At 56.2% G+C, this 25,658-nt stretch overlaps 1 protein-coding gene across 1 annotated transcript in view; it reads right to left on the bottom strand.

Moving 5' to 3' along the window:
• The window catches only part of SRC (SRC proto-oncogene, non-receptor tyrosine kinase), a 63,264-nt gene that overhangs the window by 6,991 nt on the left and 30,615 nt on the right, over positions 1-25,658 (bottom strand). The window contains exons 3-9 of the mRNA XM_023227945.1: positions 16,739-16,906; positions 15,118-15,375; positions 13,370-13,469; positions 5,481-5,579; positions 5,212-5,315; positions 3,163-3,312; positions 1,498-1,653 (exon numbers count right to left, since the gene is read on the bottom strand). Coding sequence (XP_023083713.1) covers positions 1,498-1,653; positions 3,163-3,312; positions 5,212-5,315; positions 5,481-5,579; positions 13,370-13,469; positions 15,118-15,367 — 859 coding nt within the window. The 5' untranslated portion in view covers positions 15,368-15,375; positions 16,739-16,906. The remainder of the gene's footprint in view (positions 1-1,497; positions 1,654-3,162; positions 3,313-5,211; positions 5,316-5,480; positions 5,580-13,369; positions 13,470-15,117; positions 15,376-16,738; positions 16,907-25,658) is intronic.

Raw genomic sequence — 25,658 nt, 5'->3', positions numbered from 1 at the left:
CAAGAGGTCACCTCTGGAGCCCACCCATCCCAAAAAGTGAGACACTGTCCTAAGCATGAGGGTTTGGGAGTCAGGCTGGCCAGAGCCTGACTCCCACCTCCGCCTCCTGCCAGCAGACAGACCATGGGAGAGTCAGTTCCCCTCTCTAAGCCTCAGTTATCTCATCTGGAAAATGGGAATTCCACAGGGTCTATTGGTGGAGCTGTTTGAGGACTGAATGAGATTTTAACCACTGGGCCAGCCCCACCATGAGGGCTCAGTAAGTAATGCGGTTATCGTTTCACTACTATCTGCTTTTCTAACTGGGGGCTCTGGGGGAAGCTGCATTCTAGACCAGCATGTGTAATCCAGGTTCTTGTCCCAGCAGGCCTCAAGGTTCCTTTGATGTGTGACCTTGGGCCCATTCCTCCCAGTCACTGGGCCTCTGTCTGAGGGTTAGGGCTCAGGCCCATCTCTGTGGCCCTCCTGACTCAAGCCATCTGCATGTGGCACTTCATGAGTTGACCTGGAGCACCCATGGAGGAAGTGAGGCCCTTCCCAGGGTCATCACCACTCACCCAAGCCAGAAATGAGTTTTGCAGCCACCAGAGTGGCTGACGCTGTGCATTCACCCAGGTTTCGCTCAAGTCCTCACTTTGTGGCTGTGCTCACACCCTGGCTTCTCACCCCTCTCCCCTCTTACCAGCTAAAAGCCCACACCTCCTCCTTCCAGACGGCCTGACCTCCAGCCTCCAGGCCTGTCCCTGCAGTGCCTTCCACCCAGGAGGCCTCTCTGCTCTCCTCCGTCAGCACTCTGGAGGGTGGAAAGTGGAGGCAGTGGGACTGAGCGGAGATGCGGCTCAGATGAAACCACCTTGAAAACAGCACACCGTGATCCCCGCTAACACCATGGGCTTACGGGCTTACAACTGCTGTCCCTCTTCCCCCCTGGCCTCCGGTCCCTCCGTATGAGCAGAAAGCAACTGGTGGAAGAGGGGCCTGGGTTTTGTCAGGGCTGCACGGTGCTCATGCTTTGCTGTTTCTCCAGGGTTAGACAGGAAATCGCTAACAGGCTCAGACCATGCAGACCTAAGCTTCCCATCACCCCCTCCCACGAGCCAGGCTTCTCTCTCCATGGCTAACAGCTGGTGTGTGGACATGCACTGGGTCAGGGCCTCCGCAGCCTCCCATAGGTCCCACTGTCACCAGCCCCATTCATAGTCGGGAAGATTGAGGCTCCGAGTGAGGCCACCGGGCGCAGCCTACACAGCAGGTCTGTGCAATGCCCAGCCCTGTGCGGATCTTGGAATCAGGTGCTACAGTTTACACGGTCTAGGGCACAGCGCTTGGGGGGCCACATCCCAACTCGGTGCCAGCCACCGCTGGGGGGCTCCAGATTTACAACCGGGCCCCGTCGTCCAGCAGAGGCAGCTAAAGGCAAAGGGACGAACGGAGCCCAGAGCTGCCACACGGGGTGGGGGGTGGATGCCTCTCCCGAGGGCAGGGGCCAGGCCTTACCCATCCACACCTCGCCAAAGCAGCCCTGGCCCAGCTTGACCTCCAGCCGCAGTGACTCCCGAGGGATCTCCCAGGCATCCTTGGCCAGGCCCTGAGTCTGAGGCTTGGATGTGGGGCACACAGTGGTGAGGCGGTGGCACAGGCCATCGGCGTGTTCTGAGGAGGAGGCAAGAGGAGCAGTTGGGGGGGGGGGCTTCTGCCCTCAGGCCTCCCTGCCCCTCAGTGTGTGTCACCCTACATGCCAGATGCACACAGATTTCAGGGGACACACAGGGTGCCCTCAAAGTCAGGCATCTACATCTATGTGCACACAGTCCCACCCCCACACAGGCCCACAATGCTTTATGCATCTGCTGAGTCAGTCATTCAGCAGACAGTAGGGGGTGCCAGGGACCCTGCAGGGAACAAGTCCAGGGAATCTACCCTCAGGAACTCCGAGTCCAGGGAGGAGCCCCAATTCCCTAATCACCTCCCAGGACCACAGACATGAATGTGACTGGAGAAGAGCTGTTCGCGGAACAGCGGGAGGGTCCTGGGAGGCTTCCTGGAGGAAGCAGCAACTGAGCTTGGATGTGCAGGAGGGTGAGGGGTTAAGTGGGGAAGAGCCCTCCAGGCAGGGACACAGCCAGAGCAAAGGCTCTGAGGAAAGAATAGCTGCAGGGCTGAAGAAGCGGAGGCAAAAGGAGCTGCAGGGAGCAGGTGGGGAAGGGTGGCACCAGGCGGAGGTGGGGAGGCAGCTGGGATTAGACCACTTGGGGGCTGGTGGGGGTCTTTATCCCAAGATTCCAAGACAGCCCCTGGAGAATTCTGATCTGAGGGAATGGGGTTCAGCATGAGCCACACAGCGGTGGCCAAAGAGACAAGAGAGTGGTGGGTGGTCCCAGAGGAAGTCAGGAAGCCCCAGCAAGACCCCCATATCTCAGGTGGGCATCCTAGCTATGGAACTTGGAGGGGTTTCTGGCTCTCTCTGGGCCTCAGTTTCCTCCTCTGTACAATGCGGGTGCTCCCAGGGCTGCTGGGGAGATTCCATGCAACCACATATAAAAGCTGAGAGGAGGAGACTTGGGGTGGGGAGTGGACCAACACCTGCGCACAGAGGCCACGCGTGCCACAGACACACAGGCGCACAGGCACCCACAGGCCCCTGACACTGCAGTCAGCTCCAGACGCCCAGGTGGGTGGGCTACAGCACTGCGCCCACGCCCGAGCCCTCACCCAGCACGCAAGCCCCGCGAGCTCCCTCTGCCGCTCTCTCCGTCTTTGCTGCAATCGATCTGGCCGCCCCCTCCTCCTCTCCCAGCAACCGGTTCAGACCGGTCCTAGGGCTACATAGACAAATGACACCAGCCTCTGTCCCCTCCCTTCCAGCTTACTCCTGGGCTCCTCAGGGCAGCCCCCTCCATACCAGCCAGCTGCAGAGCAGGAGCAGGGAGAGACGGGAGCTGGGAGGAGGGGGTCGGGGGAAAGAAGAAGAAGAAGAAGGAGACAGAGGAAAGTAGGGAAAAGGGAGGAGAGAGGAAGGGAAGGGGGAGGGCGAAAGTGGGGAGGGGAGCAGGAAACCTGGCATCACAGGATAACAGAAGACCCCACCCTTTTAAGCTCCAAAGCCCCTCCCCAGGGTCTGCAGCTGAGGCTCTGCCCGCCCGCCCTCCGAGGCTGGCTCACTGGAGTAGTAGGCCACCAGTTGCTGCAGGCTGTTGAACTGGGTGCGGGAGGTGATGTAGAAGCCGCCGCTGTCCAGCTTGCGGATCTTGTAGTGCTTCACGTTGAGGCCCTTGGCGTTGTCGAAGTCGGACACTGAGAGGCAGTAGGCACCTGCGGGGCACAGAGGGGAGCCGTGACCGCCACACCCTCTCCCTGGCAGGCCGCAGCACTCAGCGCTGCTCTGGACACCATTCTGTGCCTGCCTGACATTGGAGGGAAGGGAGGCCCAGGCGAGGCCCCCGGCCCACCCTGTCTCCCCACAGCCAGCCCCGGGGCAGCCACAGAGGCAGGGCCAAGGGACCCAAGAGACATTTGATTGGAACGTCCTGCCATGCACCCTTGGCCCCAGCAAGACCCCCATATCTCAGGTGGGCATCCTAGCTATGGAACTTGGAGGGGTTTCTGGCTCTCTCTGGGCCTCAGTTTCCTCCTCTGCACAATGCAGGTGCTCCCAGGGCTGCTGGGGAGATTCCATGCAACCACATATAAAAGGGCCAGGCACACAGTAGGCACTCAATAACTGTTTGCTGGGAGCCTGTGAGTGGCACCCTGTTGCTGTGTGGCGCTGGCCTAACCGCTTTCCCTCTCTGGGTCGGCTCACGGGGGCACTGTCCGTGTACCCTCAACCTCCTTTCTGAAGACAGGCCCAGGCTCAGGCGGGAGGGGGTGGTTGGCAGAGGCTGGCCGTCGTGGGCAGGAGACCACTGGCTGGGTGTGGCCTGAAGGCTGCCTGGGTCAAGCAGGGCCAGCCCTGGTGCCTCCCCTCTTTCTCTTGAGCCTAGAAAAGCTTTCGGCCGGAAAAGTTTCCTCCCATCCAGCAGGCCCAGGTAGGACCAGAGGCCACGAGACGCCCCAAATGGCATCAGGGAACAAGGCTGAGCCCTGGAGGCAAGGGCAGAGGCTCCAGCGGCCAGGAACAGCCTTCCCAGGAGCCTGGCCAGGCAGCGCACAGGCACGGGGGAAGCCCAGCCCTCCTAGCCCACAGACCTCCCCTTTGCAATCTTCAGGAAGAGGTTACAATCCCAGCGTACAGAAGAAATGAGGTCCAGAGAGGGAAGTGGCCAGCCTGGGGTCACCCGGCAAGCCAGAGACAGGGCTGGGGCTCAAACTCACACCCGAAGACTCAAAGCCTGCCTTGGGCAACCGTGATTTTCTACCGACGGCCTGGCTGGTGCATGTGGAAGCCACAGGCCTGAGGCTGAAGCCAACCCTGGCCATATGTGCATACACATACAGGCATGCCCGTGCCCAGTGGCCACGTTTATACAGGTACACGCTCCCAGGCCCTTGGGCACCAGACAAACCACAACAGTCCATTCCCACACAGCGACACACAGACAATTCCACCCCACATGCACACACATGCACACGCCCAGACGTACACACGGCATGCACACCCGCACATGGCCGCACGACAGTGTGTAAATGCACGGCTCGACATGGATGCTCTGCTCCCCATCTCCCGCTGAGCCCCAGGCCCACAGGAAGCAGCCCAGCTTGGTTGCCATGGTGATGAGCGCCTGCAACCCACTTTCAGAGGGGCTGGAGAGAAAGGGGATGGTCTTCATTCTCTGGCTCAGGGGAGGGACATGAGAGGGTCAAGGACCAGGACTGCGGTTGGGGGAGGGCAAAGCCAGCCTCCAGAATCCAGTGCAGCCCAGGGACCCCTGGGGAAGGGGAAGAAGCGGGGCTCTTTGTGGCAGCACCTACCCTGGGAACAAGCCTGTTACTGTGTGACACAGAAAAACCTCCAGACAACCTATGCCCATCTTTCATTTCAGAAAACTGAGGCCAGAGAGGCTAAGCCTCATCTTTCTCTGGACATCTGGCCACCGCGGGTTACTCAGCGTTCCTCAAATGCACCTCCCTGACTTTGATCCTGCCGTTACCTCCACCTGGAAGGCTCTTCCCTCCCTACTCCACAAACCAAACTCCTGCTCACTCCGCAACACCCAGCTCAAACCACTCACAGAAGACTCAGTATCCACTGGCCAGCAAGAGTGCTCGTACCTTTTGTGGTCTCACTTTCTCGCACGAGGAAGGTCCCTCTCGGGTTCTCCGTGTTGAGCAGTAACCGCTCTGACTCCCGTCTGGTGATCTTGCCAAAATACCACCTGGGAGTGGGAGGACGGAGGATGTTGCTGACTGTCCGGGCTTCTGCCCACTCACAGCACTTCTCCCTGGATATGGCTGGGGCGCTGGACAGCCAGACCTCCCACCCCAGCCCAGGAGAGGTGCTCCAGGGACGATGGGTAGAGGCAGCCAGAGACAGTACTCACTCCTCGGCCTGGATGGAGTCGGAGGGCGCCACGTAGTTGCTGGGGATGTAGCCTGTCTGTCCCGTGCTGAGCGAGTGGGCCAGCCACCAGTCTCCCTCTCTGAGCAGGGACAGAAGGAGGGAGGAAAGGAGAAGGGAGCCGTCAGCCACAAGCCCAGCGCCCACCATCCTCCTAGGTGCTTCGCTCAGGGCTCTAGTGGCTGAGGGAGGCCCAGGGAGGTGGTGGGGCCAGCATGAGTCCCCGCGGCATGCCAGGTCCAGCTGGCCTGGAACTCCTCCCCTCCCTGGCCCAGACGCCTTTTTGCCGAAGCTGGATCAGATGGACTTTGTCTAGGACCAGGGCAGGACTGGCCTTAGTCATCTGAGGCTCAAATCCATAGGGGAGGAGTCCCGGGACAGGAAGAAAGTCGCTTCCTTTCAGATGTACCAGGACATCTCAAGATGAGGAGAGCTGCCTTGGGAGGGAGGGAGGAAGCCCCCTGTCTCTGCGGGCAAGCAAGGTTGTAATAGAAGAGATTCCTGCCTGAGAGAAAGTCAAGTGAGACCTGCAAAGTGTCCCCATGCTCTGAGATTCGGAAGCCTGCTCCTGGGAGCTGGTGAGACCTGGGTGGACGCAAGCAGGGGCCCTTCTGGGACCCAGTGACCATCCAGGCCCCAACCCTGCAAACTAGAGCAAGGCTTGCCTCTGACCCAAATCACGGGTCACATCTAAAGGGCTCCTCAGTTGAAAACTACAGGCCCCCTCCTCCAGCCTACCCATCTGCAGGGGGAAACTGAGGCCAGAGGGGGCTGGGACTTGCCCAAAGTCACACAGTGAGCCCTGTCAGAGGGGGTGAGGTGGCAGAGCCCCGATGCCCGGGGCACTTCTATGCGAAAGTGAGGAAGAAGGCGGGGGGCGGGTGATGGGGATGGGGCAGGAGGAGTTCCCGGCGTGGTCGGGTCCCCTGGGCCTGGGTGGGAGCGGGGAGGGGCGGAAGTACCTTTGCAGCCATCTGAATGTGAACCAGGTCTGGCTGGAGCGGGGGTCCAGAGACACAGAGGAGGGAGGAGAGAGCGAGAGCCCAAGAGGAGAGAAGAGGCAGAGATGGGGGTGGTGAGAGGCGGAGAGTGGCAGAAAGAGCAGGGGAGAGAGCGGGAGAGCCAGGCGGTGCTGGGGACAGGGGACGAGGGGGCAGCCACAGAGGCCTCACATCCAAAGCAACCAAGGGGACAGGGACAGGGTCCACAGGGAGTGAGGAGAGGTCAATGGGCAGGGAGACCTGGGAACTAGGGTCCAACCCCCTCTCATTCCCACTGTACAGCTGGGAAGACTGAGGCCAGAGAAGCAAAGGCCTCTTTGCTCAAGGTCACACAGCCAGGCCGGGGCTCCTGACTCCCAGATAGAAGGAGCGCCCCCTACAGGGTGCAACAGGGCTTGACAGCTTACTGGGCTCTTCTCAATCCACGGCCACTTTTGCACTTCACCACGACCCTGAGAAGACACGCTGCAGGCAGGGTGGCCCCCACCCACCACCAGGGCCCAGAGAGAGAAAGGCCCTTGCCTACAGTCACACAATGTGAACTTGAACCTGGATCCCTGGCTCCCAGTTCTTCTGAGCTGCCCCTGGCCATATTCTTCAGCCCATATAGAAGATGGAGAAGTTGAGGTCAGGAGGGAGCAGAGCTTGGGGAGCTCTCCAGGGACCTGTCGGAGGACAGGTGAGCACCTGAGACCCTGGGGTTCTGCCAGATGGCTCGAAGAGAGCCACAGGGTGTGGCGTCCCCTCCTGATGGAGTGAGGCGAGGGCGTGTGACTGGGGCTGTGTGGCCTGTCTCGGCTCTGTGATGGCTGGACACACACTCAGGCAGGGAGGAAAGCTATGTGGGGTCACTGGAGGGAGGACCCTGGAGTAAGGGGGCAAGACCCACCTCAAGGAAAGAAGCCTTTGGATGTCCCAAATCCCTACCCACCTCCTTGTTGTATACCCACCCGGGGTGTCCACACTTGTCTCTCCTGCTGACCCTCAAGGCCACCCTGCAAGGGAGGAAGGCAGGGCCCCCAGATGAAGAAACTGTGGCTCAGAAGTGTCAAGGGATCAGCGCAGGGGCACACAGCACCCAGGCCAGAGTAGCCCAGCACTTTATTTATTTATTTATTTGAGATGGAGTCTTGCTCTATCACCCAGGCTGGAGTGCAACAGCGTGATCTCGGCTCGCTGCAACCTTCACCTCCTGGGTTCAAGTGATTCTCCTGCCTCAGCATCTCAAGTAGCTGGGATTACAGGTGAGCACCATCACGCCCAGCTATTTTTTGTATTTTTAGTAGAGACGGGGTTTCACCATGTTGGCCAGGCTGGTCTCGAACTCCTGACCTCAAGTGATCTGCCCTCCTCGGCCTCCAAAAGTGCTGGGATTACAGGCGTGAGCCACTGCGCCCGGCCAGCACTTTCTTTAGAGAGTTGGGGAAACTGAGGGACAGAGAGGTGCAGGGACTTGCCCAAAGCTACAAAGCAAGGACTCAAATCACAGAAAACAGCTCTCTGAGATCTTTCAGTTCAAAGCCTCCATTTACCAATGGGGGAAAATGAGGCACAGACAGGCCAGTGATTTGCCACACGGTCAATCAACGGCAGAGCAAGAGTGGGAAGCAGTGGCCCTGACTGTCCACAGCCAGGCACAGTAGGCCTCCCCAGGCCCCAGAGAGGCTGAGACCTTTGGGAAAGTCAGTGGCAGATGAAAGAGGAGGCTGCAGGGCTGGGGCAGAGGACAGGCCACAGCGGGAAGGGGCCAAGGTCTAAGGCCAGACGCTAAAAATTGAGGCCGTTTGACAAAGCTACAGTCTGCAGGCTGGCCAGCCTCTGGGGAGCCTCCAGTCACCCACTCAGAGTGAAAGGCTGGCAGGAGGCCTGTGATCGGAGGCCAGCCAAGCAGGGCCCAAGAACGAGAGGAGCGCAGCTGACACTACCCAGATTTCAGTGAGCAGGGTTCTCGCTTCCCAGAGTCAGCCCACCTGGAGTCTGGGGTTTCATGGTCCAGTCCGGGGGTTTCATTTCACAGGGGCCAGGGGGAGAGATGAGATGCACTCCAGTTTTACTGAAGGACCCAAAGTCTCAGCCTGGCCCCTGATTTAGAGGGGTCTGAGGGCATGAGCTCCAGTGCTGGACTGCCCTAGGCACCATCCCAGCTCACCACTTGCTGGCTGTGTGACCTTGGCCCCTCCACACCACACTCACCAGTCTCAGTTTCCTCATTTGCAGGGTTAGCCATGTCTCCCTCCCAGGATATAAAATGCCAGAACAGACAGTGCACAGTGGCTCATGCCTGTAATCCCAACACTTTGGGAGACCGAGGTAGATGGATCACTTGAAGTCAGGAGTTCAAGACCAGCCTGGCAACATGGCAAAACCCCTTCTCTAATAAAAATATAAAAATTAGCTGGGCGTGGTGGTGCACATCTGTAATCTCAGTTACTTGGGAAGCTGAGGCAGGAGAATCACTTGAACCCAGGAGGCAGAGATTGCAGTGAGCCAAGATCGCACCATTGCACTCCAGCCTGGGTCACAGAGCAAGACTCGGTCAAAAAAAAAAAAAAAAAAAAAAAAGCTATATCAGAGCCCAGCACAACATCCATCAGTTGTTAGATCTGGATTTAGCTAAAAAATAAAACTAGAAACAACTAAATTGATATTTCCACAGTGCTCCTTCCTACTCCCCAAAACATTTTTAAAAACCAAAAAAAAATAAAAAAATAAAAAAAAAATAAAAATAAAAATAAAAACCAAAGCAGCACAATCCTGGTCTCCAACAAGGATTTGCCATGTGACCTTGGGCAAGTACCCTGACCTCTCTGGGTCTTAGTTTCCTCATATGTAAAAAGGAGACAATATTCACAGAATCTCCCTTGCAGGCAAAGTGTGTAAACAGTGAGCGTCAAGCTGGGCTCAGAGTAAACTGAGATAATAACCATGATGATCATCTGAGCCTCAGTTTGCCCACCTGTGAAATGGAGGTATCAATCCCCATCTTCCCATGTCAGGGGCTTGGGAGGCTCAAACCTGCCTCTGGTGGCTACGGTCGTCAGTCACAGCAGCATCAAGCCATCAGAGTGAGGAGTTCTACTGCATCCAGCACCTTCCCTGGGGCCTGGTCCTCATAAGGCGGGCAGCAAGCAGGGAAAGAAGGGAATCGCACATTCCTGCCCGACCCCTTGCCTTCCCACCTGTGGCTAGAAGAGCGGCCAAGAGTCCCAGAGCTGTGATTTTTCACAACTGCTGGTCACCAGCTGTGTGGCCCTTAAGCAACTGACCTCGCCTCTCTGAGCCCCAGGATCCTCTTTCGGGGCCCTAATCCTTGGGTTCCAGCCAGGGTGGCATGTGGCTCAGGGGCATGGCAGCTTTGGAACCCAGGACATGTGCCAGCATGGGCACTGACATTCGCTCCCTTGGGCTGTTGGGACTGGTTGGGAGGGCACTCTGGGGATGGCCGCTGAGCTGGTGCACCACGGCTGAGGCTGGCTGGGCGGGCAGTGGGCAGGAGGCCAAGTTTCCAAGCCCCAAGGCCTGGGGCACATGGTCTGTGGGGTGAGGGAGGAGCCAGGCAGGGGTGAAGCCAGCACAGGTCTCTGGAGGAGAGCATGAAGGCAGGGCCCTGAGGCTCGGGACTCCTGAGGTGCCCCCTGCCGCCATGCCCAGGGCAAGGAGGCAGAGGCCAGTTGAGGCGCTGTTGCCCGGAAGCGCCTGCCAGAAAACTCCCAAAAGCAGCTCCTGGAATTTGGGTGGGAGGAAGGGGCAGTTCAGGGAGCAACCCAGAATCAGACCCAGAGGGGTCCTGACTCCTGAGACTCGGATGTCAGGTCAGGGAGCTTGAGGCAGTCAGACCTCAGCCCCAGAGGGCTTCCTCATGCCCAGGGCCACACGGTACCCAGAACACCAGGACCCAGGGCCACGTGGCACCAAGATCCATGGCGGGGGTTCTCTGGGTCTGCTACTGCGAGGACTCCCACTTAGCCAGACCCCATCCACAGACAGGTTCCTCCTCTTGCTCTCTACTGCCCTGACAGCCAGCCCAGCCCCCACACGAGCCTGGGCCCCATACTAGATTCAGAAAGTCCCTCACTCTTACAGGGTGGGGGAGACACTACACAGTAATAGGCCCCGAGCACTGATGGCGGAAGGATGTGCATGCAGGCGGGACCCGGGTGAGGTGGGAGACTCGAACACCTTAAATTCGGGTGGCCCATCTCCTACCAAGCCCCGACCCCCAAATCCCTTTCCCTCTCCTCTTCTACTAATACCAGCCCCCACCTACACCCCACTCCTTCACTTCTTTTTTTTTTCTTTTCTTTTCTTTTTTTTTTTTTTTGAGACAGTCTTGCTCTGTCACTCAGGCTGGAGTGCAGTAGCACGATCACGGCTCACTGCAGCCTTGAACTCCTGGCTCAAGCGATCCTCCCACCTCAGGCTCCTGAATAGCTGGGACCACCGGCACGCACCACCACACCTAGCTAATTTAATTTTATATTTTGTAGAGGCCAGATCTCCCTGTGTTGCCTAGGCTGATCTCAAACTTCTCGGTTCAAGCGATCCTCCTGCCTCAGCCTCCCAAAGTGCTGGGATTACAGGTGTGAGCCACCGCGCTCAGCCACCATCTCTGACGTCTAAGTGAAGCAACATCAAAGCACTGTGATATGAGGAGGGGCTCCCAATCTACCCACCCCCATCTCCCAGTCTACCCAGGGTCTTCGCTGAATGAAATTCCATCACTTTCAGGCCTCCTGGTAGCCCCAGCCTCCTGGCCAAACCTCCCCCAGTCCACCCCCCGTGGAAAGCAAGAAGAGTGGAGGGAAAGGGCTGGAAAAAGGCAAGCATGGGGCTGCCCTCTGACTCCAGCTGAAAAAGGCAGAACCAAAGTTATCCAAGCCCTTCCTGCCTCCACACCTCTGCCCCAGCTGTCACCCAGTCTGAGACGCTTGGTAGAGACTCCACCAGGACTTCAAAGCCATCCTGCTGGTGTCCCTCCCCTGCACGGGCCCCTCCCTCTTGTGGCCTCTGCTGCACCTCCACTGAGCCTTTCTGAAAGGACCATGGGTCGGAGGGCCAGCCTAATCTTCCAGCTCTGCCACTACTAGCCATGTGACCTTGGGCAAGTCATTTCACCTCTCTGGGCCTCAGTTTCCTCATCTGTAAAATGGTGCAAGTAAGACTTCCCATTTCTCAAGGCTATGGTGATGCGTAAATAAAATAATGCAACTTCAAGCACTCAGCAGGCTCACATAGAGAGCATAAGAAATGGTGACTTTGTCACTGCTGTTCATTCATCCTGTTCACCATCACCTGCTGGGCACCCGCCACCGTGCTGAGTTACAGGTGCTATGGGGACCCAGAAGTGAGGTGCACCAGAGAGCCGCCCTCCAGCAGCTCCCAGTTTAGGGGGGAAGCAGACACAAACAGCTGGTGACAATAAGGAAATTGTAGCTTTGCACCAGGACTCTGCCATGCAAGGGGGGAGGGGGAGCCGGGAGAGCCCCTCCCCTCCACACACACCCCCTCCCCCACCGCCAAGAGCAGCTTGAGGAGGGCAGAAAGTTGCTGCTTCAGTTCCAATCCTGGCTTTGCTACTTGGCAGCTGTGTGACCTTGGACAAGGACTTTCACATCGCTGAGCCTCAGTTTCCTCATCTGCAAAATGGAGACAGCCCCTCCCCGATCACTTCAACCCTGGCTAGACTGCAGAGAGGAGTCAATACGAGGGCACGGGTGGAGACGACTGGCATGGCAACTGGCACCTCTGTTCCCTTTTGCCCCCTGAGAAGGCAGTCCTGCACTGATCTTGAGTCATGAAAAGGAGTTCTCCAGGCAGACACCGGAGAAAGGGCATTTCAGGCAAAGGGAAGAGCATGCGCAAGGCAAGTAGGGTATGAGCAAGCCAGACACGCCCGGGGCAGTGGAAACCCCCAACTTCCTTAGCCAGGCCTTCGAGGACACCCAGGGATCGATTCTCCTCTGCCCTCTAGAACCTCCCTGCCTCTCACACCCGCGAAGGCATCAGCCCCCTCCAGCCCGGCACCCTCCCGCAAGCTGCCCTTCCACCACCGCCACCTGCCAGAGAACTTCACTGGCCTTCCTTCGAGGCCCTTGACCCTCCCAATCCCTGTGGTCATCACCAGAGACAGGCCCACAGCAGGGGCTCCAGGAGCTGACTCTGGGCTCGTCCACTGCCTGACTCTTGGCCTGGACTGGGGCCATGGGCTGTCTCCCTGGCCACATGCTGGCTCCAGGAGGGCGTGGCCAAGGCCTTCTCCACCCAGGCCATCCCAGTCACAGCACTGGGTCCTGCATGCAGCAGACACTTGGGTGGGCTGATGGGGCAGAATGGGAGGGTGAGTAAGTAGGAAGGTGGATGGGGAGGAGGTGTGCAGGAGAGTGCAATGGAGGGGCCCCTGATCACAGCCTGGGGTTAAGGTCCAGGACCTAACCAATTGGTGGGGGGGAGAGGAGAAGCTGGGAGGTGAGGAGCAGCCAAGAGAGCCAGAGATCACAGGCAGGGAGTGGAAGCACATGCAGACAGCAGCCCCCACCCCCGCAAAGCACCCTGCCCAGCCCGCCGCCCACAGAGCATGTACACACCTGACATCCACCTTCCTCCTAAGGGCCAGCAAGAGAGAAGCAGAGAGAGGGAGAAGCTGAGAGAGGGCTGGAGGGAGCAAGCGAGAGCCAGGGATTGGGAGGAGTTCCCCACGGCTGGGGGAGCGACAGCAGGTGCTGCCCAGGGTGAGAGTGCAGCAGGCGCCCGGCTCCACACTGCCCTGGGGCTCCGCACTGCGCTGCCCTGATGCCAGATCCTGCATGAGCCCCTGCCCGCTTTGAAGTCCCACCACCCAGCCCTGAGGGGCAGTAGGGAAGGGGGCACTCACGTGTTGTTGACAATCTGGAGCCGCTCGCCTTTCTTGAAGGATAGGTCTGTCTCCGTCCTAGACTCATAGTCATAGAGGGCCACAAAGGTGGTCACTCCACCTGCAGAGAGCGGTGGGGTGTGTCAGAATGGTGGAGCCACACCCAGGGAAGGCGTGGGCAGGAGGGCCCTGTGCCCAGGAGGAGTGGGGATTTGTCTCCCACACACCACAAGCACCCAGCCCAAAGACACAGTCAGGTTCAGTGAAGATGGGCCTGTGCACGCGTCCACCGCATCCCTGTGTCTGCGCATCCCTGCAAGAGCATGTGGGAGCGGGAGCATCCCTTCCTGTCCGTGTCCACCCCTGGGGCTTTGGGGAGTGCTAGGTGCTGGCTTATCCATTTGGTGCCTGTCTTGCTCTAGGACCAGAAGTCCCCAATAACAAGCATCTTTGTTTTGTTGCCAGAGCCAGGTACATAGTAGGTGCTGAAGAAAGAGCTGTAGGATGAAGAAAGCGGTGACTCTTCACTCACTGCCCCAGGAGACTTGCTCTCTATCCGTAAAGTGTGTCACTCTGGGCGCTCCTGGTGTCCAGGAAGATTTGGCTCCAAGTAACTGTCCCCTCAAAAAGGCCCCTGTACCCCCTTCCACCATTTTAAGCTACAGCCTCCACCTCCACACATCCCCCAGCCCTCCCTCCCTGCCTGTTTTGTGTCTTGGCCGCAGCACCACTTCTAACGCCCTGCACAAGCTGCCCTGTGCTTCCTTCCCCCAGGTGGGTTCTGTCTGCACCGCGGGGGCCTGGGCAGCAGAGGAGCCCTGGCCTGTAGTAGGAGCTCCATATATACTTCTTGAACAAATGAATGGTGTGTCTGTGGGTCTGTTTCTTTCTCTTGGGCGTGCGTCTGCATCTGAGGGGTCCACGCCTGTCCGTGTCTCTGAGTGTTCACATGTTCTCGATGCACCCGTGTGCACCTGTCATCTGGGCGGCCACGATGGTGACTTCCAGCTGAGCATGTGTCTGTGTCTTGTGTGTGTCTCTGCGCGTCTGACGGCATGCGCGTGTCTTCATCTACAAGTGTGATGTCACCTGTGCATGTATGTGAGTTTGTATCTGGGTACATCTGCGTTGGGGATGTGTCCGCGGGTGTCTGTGACCCTGCCTCCACTCCGCATGTGTGCGTGTCCCGGGCAGGGGTGTAGCCGTGTGTGTGGCCCAGCGTGTGCGTGTGGGGAGAGTGCACGGGTCTGAGTGAAGTCTGCGTGGAGTGTCTGCGGCTCTCCAAGAGGCCCTCTCCGGGGCTGCGGTGACCGCAGAGCGCCAGAAGAGGGCGCAGGGGCGCATCCTGGCGCGGGCCCAGCAGGAGCCGCTCGGTGCCCAGTTCCCCGAGCGACCCCTCCGCCGCACGTGGGCCACGGGTCCCGACTCATTTCTGGGCGGACCGGGGCAACGAAAAAGGCCTGGGCGCCAGGCAGCAGCTTCAGGCCCGGTCCCCGCGCCGCCCCTCTCTCTGGGCTTCAGCATCCCACTAGGTCCCCTTCACCAGACCCCGCGTCCTCTGCGCCTGCTCCACCCCAAAGGCGGCGGCGCCGGCGGCGCGGAGCGCTTCCCAGTGGGTACGGCCCTCCCGCACACCCAAGTCACCCAGGGGCGCTTCTCCTGGCGAGAGGAAGGGCCTGCGCAGAGGAGGCGACCCCGGGCACACAGCCCCGCCGCCTCCCCGCCGTGGCCCCAGGGGGGCGAGGACCCAGCGCCGCCCGCGCACTGACCGGCCAGCGGGCCCGCCCTCTGCGGGGAGGTGACGGTGTCCGAGGAGTTGAAGCCTCCGAACAGCTTGGGCTCGGCGGCCGCGGGGGCGAAGGCCGCGCTGGGGCCGCGGTGGCCGTCGGCTGAGGCCGGCTTGCTGGGGGTCTGGGAGGCGGGGAAAGCGCCCCCGCCAGCGCCATGGGCGTTCTCGGCGGGCTCCAGGCTGCGGCGCCGCTGGCTGGCATCCTTGGGCTTGCTCTTGTTGCTGCCCATGGTCCTGGCTGGAAAGAGAGGAGACACTGGAACAGGCAGGGTTGCCGGGGCCCCTTGGCCGGCCTCCCTCCCACCCATTCCACAGATGGGGAAAACGAGGCCCAAAGAGAGGCACCAGGGCCGGGTGCGGTGGCTCACGCCTGTAATCCCAGCACTTTGGGAGGTCGAGGCAGGCGGATCACTTGAAGTCAGGAGTTCGAGACCAGCCTGGCCAACATGCAGAAACCCCGTCTCTACTAAAAAAGAATTCAAAAATTAGCCGGGCATGGTGGCACGCGCCTGTAGTCCCAGCTACTCAGGAGAACCGCTGAACAGGGGAGGCACAGGCTGCAGTGAGCCCAGATCCTGCCACTGCACTCCAGCCTGGGAGTCAGAGGAAGACTCCGTCTCAAAAAAAAAAAAAAAAGAAAGAAAGAAAAAAAGAAAAAAGTGGGGGACGGGGGCACCAGCCTCTTTGGGAGAGTTAGCCTCTCAAAACCTCAATGTCTTTATCTGTAAAATGAGCGTAAGGATGGCATCCATCCACAAAGGGCCTCCTCGGTCCAGGGCCAGGAATGGAATAAATGCCTCATAATCAGAAGCCCTGACCTTACCCACCCACCGTCCCCGAGTCACTGTTTCCCTCCCTCCTGGCAGGGACAGTATCTGAGCCACGCCTATGTCCCGGGCACCTAGCACATGGAGGGGGCTCACTGAGGGTTTGTTGAATGAATATGTGGCTGACGGGAATTGCCTAATGCTGGGGAAAGGTGCTAAAAGTGGCAGTCAAGGCCGTACAGCGGGAGGTTTGAAGCAGAGATGACTGGCAGCTCACTCCAGCCACAGGGCCTTCGTGCATACCATTCCCACTGCCCAGGTGCTCTTCCCTGGCCACTTCATCGGGGTAACTGGTGCTTCCTTCCGTTCTCAACTCAAAAGTCCCCTCCTCGGGAAGTGTCCCCCACACCCTTTCGCTGGGTCCCCCTGACTTCTGTCTCTCTTTGATAACATGTGGTCCTGTTTTGTTTTTGTTGTTTGAATTCATGTGGTTATGTGACTACTGTCATGGGCTTTTGTTCATCTTGTTCACTGCTGTGCTACCAGTGCCTAGCATGGGGTGTGGCACACAGTAGCTGCTCAGTAAACAGTTGAACGAATGAATGACTATTTAAGAGCTAAGGGACTTCAGAGCCAGAAACCTGGGAGCTCCAGAGAGAGGGAAACACAGAATAAACGAAGTTGAATACTCCCCTGACGCCCACAGTCCTGCCACCACCCTCTGCCTCCCCCTTCCCCATCCGCAGGCCCTGGACCCTGGCTGGTCCCAGCTCCCACCCAGACTGGCCTGGGTCTCCCCACCCATCTTGAACCCTGATAGGGCCATCATCTCACCTGGTAGAAGGCAGGGGCTGTCCCAGAGGACCTGGGAGGCAGCCTGGAGTCTTGGCACAAACACCAGGTGTGAAGTCAGGGGTCTCGAACTAGAAGCCCTGCTCCACCTCTTCCCGCTGTGTGTCCCTAGGCAAGTGACTTTCCCTCTCTGGGCCTCAGCGTCCTCATCTGCAAAGCAGGGATAAAGCAGACATCTCAGCACTGTTTTGAGGATGTCGTTAGAAAAAGAAATCCCAGTGGCGTCCACTCTCCGATCACTGTCCATCAGGCTGTGGCTCTGGCCCAGTGCTGAGTCTCCTAGACCTAAAGTACCCTTCAACCCTCCCAAAGCGCTTTCAACCCTCTCAAAGCAAGAGTGAGGCACGGTATGGCATGGCGCTGAGCGTGGCTCTGGAGCTAGGCTCTCCACGTCCAGATCCTGGCTCTAACCCTAAATAACTATGTGACCTTAGGCATGTGACTTCACTTCTCTCTATGCCCTGTTTCCCCATCTGTAATGATGGGGTCATTGTGGTAAGTGCACGAGGCACTGTAGAGTGCTAGGGGCAAAGCAGGTCACCCTGCACCTCAGCCGTTATTGATATTGTGTGATCCTGGACACACCAGGGAGGTGGGTTCCGATTATTCTCTGGGGAGGCAGAAGGCCTGGGAATCGGTCCAGAACTTCCTCTGAAAACCCATGAGTGGGGAAAACACCCACTGGCTGGGTCTTCAGGCAAGACTGTGTTTGCCCTGAGCACCCAGTCCAGCTATGAGACGCCCCCTGCCTGTGTCAACTTCAGCCTGTCCTCTGTGTCCATGGGGCCTCCGGCTACCCAGCTGCACAATGGAGATATGGCTTGCATGCTCTCTGGGGACCACCCAGCTCTGAGAATGTGGGGTTGGGGAGGCCCTGGGGAGACCTGCTCAACAGCCCAAGGGATTACCACGGTCTCCTGAGGGACAAGTCAATGAACCTGGGGATAGGGAAAGTCAGTTTCTATGGCAACCCATTCCGTTGAAGTCACAGTGCCCATCAGCACTCACCCAACTGGTGTCCCACAGGACCTGCTGACCGGGTTACCTGCAGCCCGAGGCTTGATGGGGGCCCAACCAGCCCGCCCCTAGCCACTTGCTTCCTGGTGCAGCATTTATAGTACCTACTAGCAGGCCCTGTGCTCCTCACTATAGGGGGACATAGAAACAAATCAGCCAGGTCCTGCATCAGGACCCCAATGCAGGGGACTTGTTTATGTGACTTTGAGAGGAAGTAAAAATTTTTTTAAAAAATTTTTATGTAGAAGAAGTATCTAAGAGCCTGAATTTTCTTCAGAATAAAATAAATGTTGAGGAGTGAGCTCCCTGTCACTGGAGGTAATCAAAGACAGGAGAATAGGTACTTGGCTGATGTGCCATGAAGGGAGACAGAGAGGCAGGGCTAGACCTTGAGGGCCCTTCCAGTATCAAGGATACATGTCCCCTCTTGGAAGGGGACAAGAAGAAAAGACACAGCCCCTGACCCCTGCACTCTTACATGAACACAAAGACCACTCCCCACTGGGGCACTCAGAAAAAGCATAACAAGGACCTTTAAGACGAAGCTAAGGGGACCTGAGCCACCAAGTACAATGTTTGTTGCTTTGTAGGACGGTTTTTCTGGTCTTGGTGGTTGGTCCTGGTGTTTGTGGAGAAGCAGACGGTCGAGGTTAAGAGCTGGAGTGCTGGACAGACTCCCTGGTTTGAATCCTGGCCTGCCGCCCTTCGCCTCAGTTTCCCTATCGATCGGGAATAACACCCATGTCGGGGCTGCTGGGAGAATCCGTGAGGGAAGCACACGGAACACGCTCAGGATGGCGCAGAACGTTGCCAGGCCTCCGTAAATGGTAACTTTTATCATTCAGAGTGGACTCTTCGGGAACCACAGGAAGATTTAAAAAAAGAAGAAAAAGAAAAGAAAATGCCCCAGAATTCTGCCCCTACAAGACAACCACCTGGGTGTGGTGGTGCATTTCCTTCCAGCGTCACGGCAATGCAAGACTCAACAAACTGGGGTCCACCCAGTAACCTCCACTGTGCACTTGCGGCTGGCAGGGCCAGGCAGGATCCATCTCCAGGCCCCCAGAGACCAGGATGGGCCTGACACCCACTAGGTGCTCTGGAAATATTTGCAGAGTAGACAAAAGACTAAATGAGCATGGATGTATAATTTGCATCCTGCTTTGTTCCTGCAATGCCGCACTGAAAAGACTAAATATCATTCCGTGGTATTCAAATACTCCCAGAGCTCAGACCTTGAATTGGACCTTGCTCTAAGTACTTTGCAAACATTGACTCATCGGCTCCTCATGATAACCTAGGAGGTAAATACTAATCACGTCTTTATCTTACTGTTGAGGACATTAAGACACAGAGAGGTTGAAGAACTTGCCTGAGGTCGTACAGCATGGGTGAGAGTGAAAAGGGGCCAGGGAACTACACTGGGCGGGTGGGAATCAGGGGCTGCTCACCAGGTCTGGTGGGGAAACTCACGGGCCGCACCTCCTACCTCCGGGGACTCTCTCTCACAAAGCAGCCAGATGGCCTTGGCAGAGGCGTGAGAGGATAAAGCAGCCCGCCCCACTCTAAGAGAAAGCCTGAGAAAGCTCCAAGCAAAACGTACCTGAGCAAGAATGGCCCACTGAGGGTCATGCGGGTAGCACTGTGGCCCCCACTTTCCAGATGAGGAAACTGAGGCCTGAGATACCCAGAGGAGATTCTACACTGCCGCCTCCCTCTTTTCACTTAGTGTGTTAGTGTGTTCGGAGCATCTTCTCAGGCCACTCTGAGCTCTCTCATCCTTTCTTTTCTTTTTTTTTTTTGAGATGGAGTCTCACTCTGTCGCCAAGGCTAGGGTGCAATGGTGTGATCTCGGCTCACTGCAACCTTCGCCTCCCGGGTTCAAGCAATTCTACTGCCTCAGCCTCCTGAGTAGCTGGGATTACAGGTGCCCGCCACCACTCGCAGCTAATTCTGGTATTTTTAGTAGAGACAGGGTTTCACCATGTTGGTCAGGCTGGTCTCAAACTCCTGACATCGTGATCCACCCGCCTCAGCCTCCCAAAGTTCTGGGATTACAGGCGTGAGCCACCGCGCCTGGCCATGCCTGGCTAATTTTTTTTGTATTTTTAGTAGCGATGGGGTTTTACCATGTTGGCCGGGCTGGTCTCGAAAGCTGCACAGCTATTCACTCGATGACTCAGTGAGGGTGGGAGTTAGTCTCGGGGGGCTGCTTCCATGCTGTGGGACCTCAGGAGAGACCACCCTCTTCCCCGACGCAGAGCTCTATCCTTGGGCTTCCTGATTCTGCGGCCCAACCGACAAGTCACCATGAGTTGCTCCTTGGAGAGGGGCCAACCTCCTCTCATCTCTTCCGCCACTTGCAGCCTCCAAGGTAGAGATAGACCCTTGCGGGGGTCAAGGGGAAGCAGTGGGGGCCCTGTACTGGGGCTGCCTGAGGTTCCCAGGGAAAGATGGCCCCTTTCCTTTGGGAAGTCACTCCTCACCGCGGGCTCTGGACTCCTCAGCAGACAGGGGCCTGCTCTATGCCTCGCTCCCTCAAGAGGTGCCGGGTTGCTGCCATACGAACTTTTCCCTCAGCGTTCCCAGTGCCTTGAGCTCAGCAGTCCCCAAGTAGCCTAGCACCTCCCGCTAAGCCTGCATCCCCCCTCACCCCCATCCCCATCACTGACTCAGCGACACCGCTGCACGTCCCATCCCAGTCATTCCCCAGGTGTTCGCAAAGCACCTGCCATGTGCCAAACCCCGTGCGGGGCTCTGCCTGTGGGGAGCCCTGGGGCAGCTCCTGAATCTTCCTCAAGCGCATCCCTCCCCGCCACGCTGTCTATCTCCAGTCCTTCATGTCAGGGCCCTGTGGTCCTGGGCCTGGACACAGCAGTGTGGGTCCCTCCAGCCCACCCTCCCCCCGCAGCCAGAGGCGGCTCTGTAAACCTCACAGACAGCCGGGCCTCCCCTGCCTAAAACTCTCCACGGAAAGCCTACACTAACAACCTACGTGTTAGTGTTCCCCAGAGAGGGGCTGGTTAAATAAAGGGGCTGCAGTCACCAAGTGGACAGCAGTGCAGCCATTATAAAGAATGAGAGCTGAGAGTGGCCCAAGAAGAGGCCCCAACACACTGTTTCAGTGAAAAGAAGGCGATGGCAGTGTAGAATCTCCTCCTGGCATTTCAGGGCCTCAGTTTCCTCCTCTGGAAAAGGGTTGTCAGCAATCAAACGTGATAATGCAGGCAGTGGGCTTAGTGTGGTGTCTGGCCTGTAGCAAACATGAGCTGCTATTATCTCTGTAAAGAAGATTGTGCCTGGGCAACATAGTGAGACCCTATCTCTATAGAAAATTAAAAATTAGCCTGTAGTCCCAGCTACTTGGGAGGCTGAGGTGGGGGATCACTTGAGCCCTGGAGTTTGAGGCTGCAGTGAGCTATCATCACGCCACTACACTTCAGCCTGGGTGAGAGAACGAGACCCTGTCTCAAAAAAAAAAAAGAAGAAGAAGAAGAAGAAAGAAAGGAAATTGCACACATACATGCACTCTGCCTGGGCGACAGAGTGAGACCATGTCTCAAAAAAAAAAAAAAAAAGAGTAGAATTGGATTGTTTGTAACACAAAGGAATGACAGATGCTTGAGGTGATGGATACCCTACTGCCCCTGATGTGATTATTACACAGTGTATGCCTGTATCAATATATCTCATGTACCCCATAAATATGTACACCTACTATGTACCCATACAAATTAAAAATTTAAAAAAACTTTTAAAAAAGAAAGCACTGGAAGGATTCCAAATTCATCACAATGTTTCATCTCAAAAGTGTGGGATGGGGAGAGGAAAATCCCTTTTCACTTTACACCCTGTATCAGTTGACATTTAGAAATGACTTTGTCATGATTTTCTAAAATGAGAATTTTTTTTTAATATTCAAGAGCTTCCCATCATAACCCTGTGGATGAGGCCTAAAGCCATCACCTAGGTCCACACGGCCCTGCAGCTGGTGTTGCTGCCATCTCCCACAGCATGTCCCATCCTCCCACAGCATGTCTCATCCTCCCACGGCATGTCCCAGCCTCCCACGGTGTGTCTCGTCCTCCCACAGCGTGTCCTGTCCTCCCACGGCGTGTCCCGTCCTCCCACGGCCTGTCCCTTCCTCCCACGGCGTGTCCCAGCCTCCCACGGTGCATCTCATCCTCCCACGGCGTGTCCCGTCCTCCCACGGCGTGTCCCGTCCTCCCACGGTGTGTCTCATCCTCCCACGGTGTGTCCCAGCCTCCCAGGGCATTTCCCATCATCCCACGACATGTCCCATCCTCCCGCGGCGTGTCCCATCCTCCCACGGTGTGTCCCATCCTCCCATGGCGTGTCCCATCCTCCCATGGCATGTCCCAGCCTCCCAGAGCATGTCCCAGCCTCCCACAGTGATCTGCCCAACCACAGGGCACCACACACTCTCTCTCACCTCCTGGCTCACAGATGCTCAGAACACACTGCTGTTCAGCCACTACACACCAGCCCCTTCCTTCCTGACTCTGAAGAACATCATCTCCACCTCTTCTAAGGGTGGAGAGCAGGCCAGGAACTTAGGAGCTGAGAGTGAGGATTCCAGTCAAACCTGGGTTCGAGTCCTGGCTGCACTTCTTAGTAGCTACATTTTCTTGCACAAGTCACTTTGCCTGTGAGTTTCCTGCCCTTTAAAATGGGGTTAGAAACCTAACAACTGAAAAGTACGAGTGAGAGTCCATGTGGCAGAAAAAGAATAAGTGCACAATAAACAGCACACAATGTTGTTTACTATTGTTATGGTCATTCCAGGGAATAAGAGGAGGCAGTGGCAGGGCCTTGAACGCCAAGCACAAGGCTGGGCACTTTAACGCTTTACACACGGCTGGTTCTTAATTGTCCCAACAGCACAATGAAGCAGGGACTGTAACTGCACCCACTTTACAGATAGTTCAGAGAAACTAAAACCTTGTCCAAGGCCACACAGCAAGTCAGTGCAGCAGAGCTGGGATGCTCATGGTTCAGGAGAGAGGTGTCAGAACCTACCTCTGGTGCCCCGCCCACCGTGCCAATGACCCCACAGCCCAAAGCAACACGGGGGTCAGAGGGCAACCTACGACCTCATCGCGCACATCTTAGGCCCTCCAGGGAAGCAGAAGCATCACAGAGCAGTCAAAAACTACAGATGGAGCCGGGCGCAATGGCTCATGCCTGTAATCCCAGCACTTTGGGAGGCCAAGGCGGGTGGATCACCTGAGGTCAGGAGTTTGAGACCAGCCTGGCCAACATGGTGAAACCCCGTCTCTACTAAAAATACAAAATGAGCCGGGCATGGTGGCGCATGCCTGTAATCCCAGCTACTTGACAGGCTGAGGTAGGAGAATCACTTGAACCAGGGAGGTGGAGGTTGCAGTGAGCAGACATTGTGCCATTGCACTCCAGCCTGGGCAACAGGAGCAAAACTCCATCTCAAAAAAAAAAAAAAAAAAAAAAATTCAGGTGGCCTGGGACCAGAATGCCAGGTTCAGATGCCAGCTTGCAACTTCCTAGCCATGCAGCCTCAGGAAATGGGAACTTGTGTGATTTTTCCTACATAATTTGGGGCTCACTGTGAGGAAAGCATGATATCATATTTGTAAAGTGCCTGGCACATAGAAAGTGCTCAATATCTAATTAGCAATTATTATGATTTCTGTGGAAGATCTTGTTCAGACACTTGCCCTCTTTTGCAGTCAATTTCATAGTTAGGCAAAAGCTTCCAAAATGCCTACTATATGCGCCATGCCCTGTGCATGGTCCTGGTGGGGCTTGTCTGATGGATTTGATTAGGAGCCAAGGCCTACAAAAGCCACTGTACAGGGAAATAACCCAGAAAAGACAAGGATATCACTATGGACTGAATGTGTTTCCTCCACCCCAGATTCACATGTTGAAGCCCTAATCCCCAGTGTGATGGTGTTTGGAGGTCAGCCTTGGGAGGTGATTAGGTTCAGATGAGTCATAAGGATGGAGTCCTTATGATGGGATTAGTGCCCTTATGAGAAGAGGAGGAGACCAGAACCCTGTCTCTCTGCCATGTGAGGACACATTAAGAAGGTGGCCGTTTGCAAACTAGGAGGAGAGTCCTCATCAGACACTGAATCTGCTGCCACCTTGATATTGGACTCTCCAGCCTTCAGAGCTGTGAGAAATAAATGTTCATGATTTAAGCTGCCCAGTCTATGGTATTTTGTTATAGCAGCCTGAATGAACTAAGATACAAGTCTACCAGTTAACCCCACTCTAAGATACTTGTCAATACAATTAGCTTAGAAAAAGAGGGCTCGGTGTGGTGGCTCACACCTGCAATCCCAGCACTTTGGGAGGCTGAGGCAGATGGATTGCTGGGACCCATGAGTTTCAGACCATCCTGGGCAACATGGTAAAACACCATCTCTACAAAAAAAACACAAAAATTTGGCCAGGCGTGTTGGCTCACGCATGAAATCCCAATACCTTGTGAGGCGGAGGTGGGAGGATCACATGAGACTAAGGGGTTTCAGACTAGCCTGGGCAGCATGGTGAAACCCTGTTTCTACAAAAAATACACTAAAGAAATTAGCCAGGCATGATGGCATGCACCTGTAGTCCCAGCTACTCAGGAGGCTGAAGTGAGAGAATCGCCTGAGTCTGGAAGGTTGAGGCTGCAGTGAGCTATTACCACACCACTGCACTCTAGCCTGAGCAACAGAGTGAGACTGTCTCAAAAAAAAGGAAAGAGGCCGGGCGCAGTGGCTCATGCCTGTAATTCTAGCACTTTGGGAGGTCGAGGCAGGTGGATCACCTGAGGTCAGGAGTTCGAGATCAGCCTAGCCAACATGGTGAAATCCCATCTCTACTAAAAATACAAAAATTAGTCAGGCGTGGTGGTGCACACCTGTAATCCCAGCTACTTGAGAGGCTGAGGCAGGAGAATCACTTGAACCCAGGAGGCAGCGGTTGCAGTGAGCGGAGATCATGGCACTACACTCCAGCCTGGGTGACAGAGTGAGACTCCGTCTCAAAAAAAAAAAAAGAATAGAAAAAGAAATTGAAGAATAAAATGGAATTAGAAAAGAGAAAGTAAGAGTAGTATTATTGGCCAGGTGCGGTGGCTCACACCCGTAATCCCAACACTTTGGGAGGCAGAGGTGGGTGGATCACCTAAGGTCGAGAATTCGAGATCAGCCTGGCCAACATGGTGAAACCCTGTCTCTACTAAAAGTACAAAAATTAGCTGGTGTGGTGGCACATGCCTGTAATCCCAGCTACTCTGGAGGCTGAGACAGGAGAATCGCTTGAACCCAGGAGGCAGAGGTTGCAGTGAGCCAAGATTGCGCCACTGCACTCCAGCCTGCACAACAGAGCAAGACTCTGTCTCAAAAACAACAAAAAAAGAGTATTACAGTATTTGGTATAGGTATAGATCTGGGAAATCCAAGAGAACCTACTGCAAAACTATTAAACCAAAAGCAAATTAAGTAAAGTGGCAGGGAATTAAGTTAACATTCCCAAATCAATTATGTGTATATACACCGATTGCAATTAGAAAATAAAATGAAAGAAAGCTTAGCATTATAAAAATATCGGCCAGGTGCAGTAGCTCATGCCTGTAATCCCAGCACTTTGGGAGGCCAAGGTGGACGGATCACAAGGTCAGGAGTTCGAGACCACCCTGGCCAATATGGTGAAACTCCATCTCTAGTAAAAATACAAAAATTAGCAGGGTGTGGTGGTGCATGCCTGTAGTCCTAGCTACTCGGGAGGCTGAGGCAGAAGAATCACTTGAACCTGGGAGGTGGAGGTTGCAGTGAGCCGAGATAATGCCACTGCACTCCAGCCTGGGCGACAGTGCAAGACTCTGTCAAAAAAA

This window comes from Piliocolobus tephrosceles, chromosome 20 (assembly GCF_002776525.5).
Source record: "Piliocolobus tephrosceles isolate RC106 chromosome 20, ASM277652v3, whole genome shotgun sequence".
NCBI lineage: Eukaryota > Metazoa > Chordata > Mammalia > Primates > Cercopithecidae > Piliocolobus > Piliocolobus tephrosceles.
The sequence above is the reverse complement of the archived record's forward strand: the minus strand, read 5'-3'. Positions and strand labels throughout refer to the sequence as shown.